This window comes from Semicossyphus pulcher, unplaced genomic scaffold, assembly GCF_022749685.1.
Source record: "Semicossyphus pulcher isolate SPU_LCO1_2020_fin unplaced genomic scaffold, fSemPul1.0.p SCAF_19, whole genome shotgun sequence".
NCBI lineage: Eukaryota > Metazoa > Chordata > Actinopteri > Labriformes > Labridae > Semicossyphus > Semicossyphus pulcher.
In genome coordinates, this window is record NW_027211692.1 from 767,501 (window position 1) to 773,664 (window position 6,164).

The following is a 6,164-nucleotide window of genomic DNA, read 5'->3' on the forward strand; positions in this document are numbered from 1 at the left end:
TGAACCGGCCTCCGTCAAAAATAGACCCGGCGCGTCCCAGAAGCGTGTCTCTGCTCTGCTCCGCTAAAGATACGCGCCGGGTCGCGTCCTGCGGAATCACGATCATTGACTTGACTGGGCGTGATCGACTCCGGATGTTCCCGTGGAACAGTCATTGAACTTTCCATCAGCGTGAATATCTGCTTCAGACCGACACAAGAAGCTGTTCTGATGTTAAACACGCCGGTGTGTGGGATCTTTGCTGTTTTTTCGGTAAGTCAAGTGTGTGTTTGGGTTAGAGACTGTAACTGTACTCTGGCTCCAAAGGATGTCACCATCGCAAGATGGCAGTGCCTATCAGGGGGCTATTTTGGCCTCAATGTTGTACACTGAGAGCAGACGGAGACGCGTCGTCCATCTTCATATACAGTCACTGTTTTTTAAAAGGAGAAGAAGAAATGATTGACAGGAGGACTCACTGAAACAGCTCTCTGATGGAGGTGAGGATCCTCGGGGACGTCGCTGACGCTGATCTGAGAAGAACAAAGAAACAGTCAGCTGATCGGAGCCTGGTACTGCGTTTTCAAATATACACAATTATAAAAAATAATAATCAATAAACAAGAATAATCAATAATCAATAACTTTCTCTGGTTCAAACTGATCACAAAAATAAAGATGTGTGATTTTATCTTCCCGTGACTTCAGAATAATGAGGGTCTGAAGTCTGAATTTGATCATAAATGTAACATGATCATAACACAATCATAACACGATAATAACATGATAATAACACGATAATTACAGGATCATAAGATGATGATAACATGATCATAACACAAGCATAACATGATAATAACAGGATAACAACATGGGCATAACTTGGTCATAACACAATCATAACATGATTATAAGATGATAATAACATGATCGTAACATTATAATAACACGATAATAACATGATCATGAGATGATAATAACATGATCATAAGACGATAATAACATGATCATAGGACGATAACATGATCATAACACGAGCATAACATGATCATAACATGATCATAAGATGATCATAACATGGTCATAAGATAATAACATGGTCATAAGATGTTAATTACATGATAATAAGATAATAACATGATCATAAGATGATAATAACATGATAATAACAGAGCAATAATAAAATAAAAAATCTGTATTATGAAGCTGCTGACAAACAAACAATACAGTCAGCACAGTGAACATTAAGGTGCGTGTGTCGGTTGTGTCTTTAAAATGTGTTTATTTGTTGTGTGTGTGTTGAGTTTGTTTGGGGTTTGTGTGTGTGTGTTTGTGTTGTGTGTTTGTGTGTGTGTGACCTGAACAGGCGTGCGTGTCCTCTCTCTGTGGACTTGTGTTCAGTCTTTGGAGACGTGGATCTGGAGGTCGGAGCGCTCGAGCTGCTGAAACACAAAATCACGAGTTTCTCCACCAACAAGAGACAGGAACTGTGACCAAACTACCAAAATAAAAGCCCCTACCTGTCTTCATAACATTTGTTTTCAGAGTAATTGATAACTGCTTATGCTTTTCTGTTCTCTTTCGTGTAATTTAAATGTTCTCCCTGTCTGTAACTGTGTTTTTATGCTGCTGCCTGTCTTGACCTTGAAAAAGAGATTGTTAATCTCAGTGGGACTTTTCCTGGTTAAATAAAGGTTTCAATAATAATTAAAAAAAGAAAAAAAATTGTAAGTTATGATTGTATCTTATGTTTCTTTCATTTCCTTAAATTGCTTCATAATTTCTCTTTGTCAGACCAGGTGGACTCTACCTGTCTATGGTGACCTTTGACCTCGCAGCCATCTGCAGCTCCCTCTGCAGGTTGGCTTCTCGCACTCTGATGAAAACAGACACAGTGATGGTGTATCATGACAGGGTTTGTGAATAACATAAAACCAAACAGGAAGTGACTCTCTAAACGCAGGAAAGGTTATGAGTTTGAAAACAGGAAGTATGACTGTCGCCACAGGTGTGTGAGGTGCGTTCAGGTACCTGGACCTGCGTTCATTGCGGTTGTTCATGCGGGCGGCGGCCTGTTGTTTTATGTGGATCATGTCCTCCAGCAGGTGTCCTCCTCTCACCTTCTCCTCTCTGAGTGTCGTCTCCGCCCGTCTCTGTTGCTCCAGCAGGGCGTCATACTCCATCTTCAACGCCCCGTTTTGCTCCCGGACCTGCTCCACCCGCTCCTGCAGCCCCCGCTGAGCATCAAACGCACCGGCCCGCTGACGCTCGACCTCCAACAGCCTGAGAGAGACGCAGGGTCGGATTATTCAGAGAAAAGGCGCTCAGGAATATTTCAGGAAAGAAACGTTTGTGTTGATGTGGAGGGAAATTCTGTCACTTCAGAGTTTGTGCTCTAGTCTATGAGAACAGGTGAGCAGGAAGGTTCAGGTGTGGGTTTAGGTGTGTGTGTGTGTGTGTGTGTGTGTGTGTGTGTGTGTGGCTCACCTGGCATGTTGCTCCACCAGAACACATTCTTTGATTTTAATCTGCTGCTGCAGCTCCACCACCTGATAGGCCAGCTGGAAGCAAACAAACAGCAGAAGAAGAGTGCGGAGGACTGAGGAGGTCATGTGACTGACAGGAGGTAATATACGGACTGCCCTTTAAATGGAAACACTAAACATTCTGACCCAAAAGCATTCAAAAGTCCTCACACACGTTTTCAGTCAATAAAAGGTAATACACAAATAAAAGATGGCTGCCTTTCACGCCATGAACCCTGGATATCATGATGTCATTATTCAGCAGTCAATCACACACAGAGAAAAGCCTCCACCTGAGATGTTACAGCTGCTCCTGGTTTTAATATGCGAGTCTGACAGAATATTAATATGTCCCTCTCGATGGACTGATGCTTTACAGGTGCAACAAACAGAAACTGGCAGCAGGCTGGAAGAAGTCTGTTAGATCTGCTCACCATGTCACGCAGCGCTGTAAAAATGATATAAGACACCTGAAGCTGCTGTACAGCAGCTCAAGTTCATGTTTCATCTCGTTGGTTAAACTCAACTCGCCAATATCCGTCCTTCCAGACACGTCAGAAAACCGTCATGTTTGCGTTCATAACGTCACCTGTCCTCTCACTCAGCTGGTTAACCTCCCTCCTCCTCCTGAGCTGTGTCTGACGAACTCTCCTGCTGCTTCCAGCTCCTTCAGGCTGACCAGTGCCCAGTGTGCTGAGCTGTTAGCTCAGATCAGTACCAGGATTTCTCTGATGGACACCAACTACACGTTCTGTCTCAGCTGTGGAGCGCCTGTCCATCTGTCTCCGCTGAGTGGCAGTTTCACTGTATCTAGCAAGTCACAGGTGGGCTGAGATCTGTCTCACTACAGCGCTATGAAGCCACAACAAACAGATGTTACTGAGATTTAATGACAATAAACAGGCTGAGAGGATGCTGAGAGAACTACATCAGGAGGCAGGGTTGTTAAAGGACTGAGGTCATGTTGTGTGAGGTCTGTCTGTGAGACGACAAGAACACGACTTTAAAATGACTCAATAAACTTAAGTGCAGTTTTATCTCTTAGTTTACCTAACAGCTTGCATTTATAGGATCACACTATTAAAATGTTTAACAGAGTCACCCCTCATCCATATAAACACGTGATCATGTGACCAGGTGACATCAGCAGGTGTGTTCAGTACCTCTCCAGTAGTCTGCTTCAGCTGGTTGTTCTGATGCAGCAGAGAGGAGAGAGAGCTGCTGCTGTCAGAGGAGGGACACCTGCATGGATAAAACAAACACACCCAGCATCATCACACAGGTACACACACACACACACACACACACACACACACACACACACACACACACACACACACACACACACACACACACACACACACACACACACACGGTGAAATCTGTGTGTTATTGGTGCGTCAGAGCAGACAGAACAGGTGTATTCAGATACCTGGCGGAGCAGCTCAGTATTCCTTTGGCCAGGCTGCTTTTCTCCAGCAGCTGAGAGTCTGAAACACAGAGAACAGATCGATCACAGGTAACTCACCTGCAGAGCACCAGGACTCAGGCGCAGTTTTTTCTACAGACACGATCATTTAAAGTCGGAGCATTAAAAAATAAAGGTTACGTGAATTTGAAGAACTTACAAAATCACATTTCTTTCTCAAATATTTCAAATTCTCAGAAGGACCCTCGAACAGCGCGTCACAGAAAAATATATGTATAGAAGAGCCACGACAAAAAAGAGACGAGTTTAAAGTCATTTTATCTATTAAGGAAAAGTCTTTTTAATCTTTGATTTTCAGTTTAAAATGCAGGATAGGAAAATAAAGTCTAGCACCATGATTTTAATGTATTTAGGCGGTAGACAGTTAGTCTGTGTGAGTATCTGTCTGCAGCTCACATTGTGCAGCAGATGATGAACCAGCAGCAGACTGAACGCTGGTCACAGATGAGTCACTGCAACATGTGGTTTAATTTTCTGACAACTTCCTGTCCCCGAATATCAACAAAATAAAGGAACTATAAAATGTGAACACTTGAAACATTTCAATCTCAGTCTCTTTTTTGTAAACCAGTAAATTAACAGTTTTTAAAAACTAAGTTTGGTAAAAAAAAACCTCCTGTCTTTAGCTGCCTGACACAACAAAAACGTGAAACAGCTCATCTGGGTTACTGTTCTGTCTGCGGTTTGCTGTTGTTGTGGATTTCTGTGAACCAAACTCCATTTAAAAATTCTATGTTTTCTATAGAAGTGATTTCAAAGCCTTAAATGTTTATCATGTGCGTGTGTTTAACCAGGTAAGAAGAAACAGGAAGTATTTCTCTGGACCAAACTCCATATAAGAAATGTATAATTTTGGGAGTATTGATTACAGAGCTGGCAACTGAAAAAAACAAACAAACTCAAATCTTATTTTTGTCAGTGTGGGTGTTTACCAGTGATGATTTCTCTAGACAAAAGTCCATAGAAAGTCTTAGCTCTTTGATGGAGCTGCGGTTTCAGAGCTGATACCTAGGACAACACACTGCAGCTGTGTGGTGTGAAAACGGTTAAATTGACAGTTTTTTAAGTGGAGTTTGGTCAGACTCTCCAGAAATCCTGTCCCCAGTTGCCCGGCATAGAATTAGTACATACTGGATGTAAACACACACAGCCCTTCTGTAGTTGTATTTAAACAGATGAAACGTGTACTTGGCCGTCGTACAGAAGCGGATCAGGTCCTGGAACATGGCGTGCTGGCTCCGGTCTCTGTGCTTCAGCTGACGGACGATGTCTCTCTTCCAGGTCTCCGCTGACTTGCCGCCGCTTCCCGGAGCCGGGACCCGGCTGCAGCGCTCCAACACTCCGGGTGAATCCGTCATGATTCCGCGAGTGTTGGCGGTCACAGCGGCCATGATGCGCGCAGCCTGGGCTGCTTCATTCCGTTTCCCCGCTGACAGACGCTCACAGACCGGCCAGATGTTACAGACAGCTCCGCGTTAACCTCCAGGTGTTCTAACCGCCGCCATGTTGTTTTCTCCTCGTCCTGTTTACGTTTCTTCTGCTCCGATGTTTGTTTATTTTGTTGTTTTTTATTTTCCAACTTTTTGCCCCTAACACTCGTCACTCTGACGGGGGCGGGGCTGAAGCTGGTAGCTCATGCTACCAGCTGCCGGGTGTCTCAGCCAATCACCGCCCGCCCTCGGCTCTTCCTGTTTAGACTTAAGAGTAAAAAACAAACACAGCCTGCGGGACACGCCCCTCAAAGACCTCACCTGATGGACGAAGGAGCCCATTAGGTGAAAAAAAATGTAACGTCCATTTTTTATTTGAGCCAGGTATGAATCAAGCTGGGATGTCCCTGAACCAAAGTCCATTCAAAAAATCTCAGATTTAACACAGACGATTTCAGTGCTGAAACTTAATCACAGCCTCGCAAATATAAACTATTAATTAAACATTCTATTTTAAGTGGAGTTCGGCTTAACTGAAATATAAATATAAATAAAGTAGCAAACTTTGAGTCACATTCACCATGAGGTTTAAAAACAGGATACCACCGAGGACCACCGACATCAGGACTACATTTACAAAAATAGATACCTCAGTTTAACATATTTATAATGCCATCAAGACAAACTCCCCGTTTAGAACTTTATGTTGACATTTTATTTTTGAATTATAACACAAAATTT

The 6,164-nt window shown here is 43.3% G+C and overlaps 1 protein-coding gene across 2 annotated transcripts in view; it reads right to left on the bottom strand.

Annotated features, from left to right (window-relative positions):
- The window catches only part of LOC138596765 (protein Atg16l2-like), a 28,663-nt gene extending 23,070 nt beyond the window's left edge, over positions 1 to 5,593 (bottom strand). The window contains exons 1-8 of one of the 2 annotated variants that reach the window (XM_069668115.1): positions 5,195 to 5,593; positions 3,937 to 3,994; positions 3,668 to 3,746; positions 2,467 to 2,540; positions 2,011 to 2,262; positions 1,790 to 1,855; positions 1,338 to 1,418; positions 459 to 512 (exon numbers count right to left, since the gene is read on the bottom strand). In XM_069668115.1, the coding sequence (XP_069524216.1) occupies positions 459 to 512; positions 1,338 to 1,418; positions 1,790 to 1,855; positions 2,011 to 2,262; positions 2,467 to 2,540; positions 3,668 to 3,746; positions 3,937 to 3,994; positions 5,195 to 5,384 (854 nt within the window). In that variant the 5' untranslated portion in view covers positions 5,385 to 5,593. Of the gene's footprint in view, positions 1 to 458; positions 513 to 1,337; positions 1,422 to 1,789; positions 1,856 to 2,010; positions 2,263 to 2,466; positions 2,541 to 3,667; positions 3,747 to 3,936; positions 3,995 to 5,194 lie in introns of both variants that reach the window. The other variant, XM_069668114.1, reaches the window with a different exon arrangement.
- Positions 5,594 to 6,164: the final 571 nt, after the last annotated feature.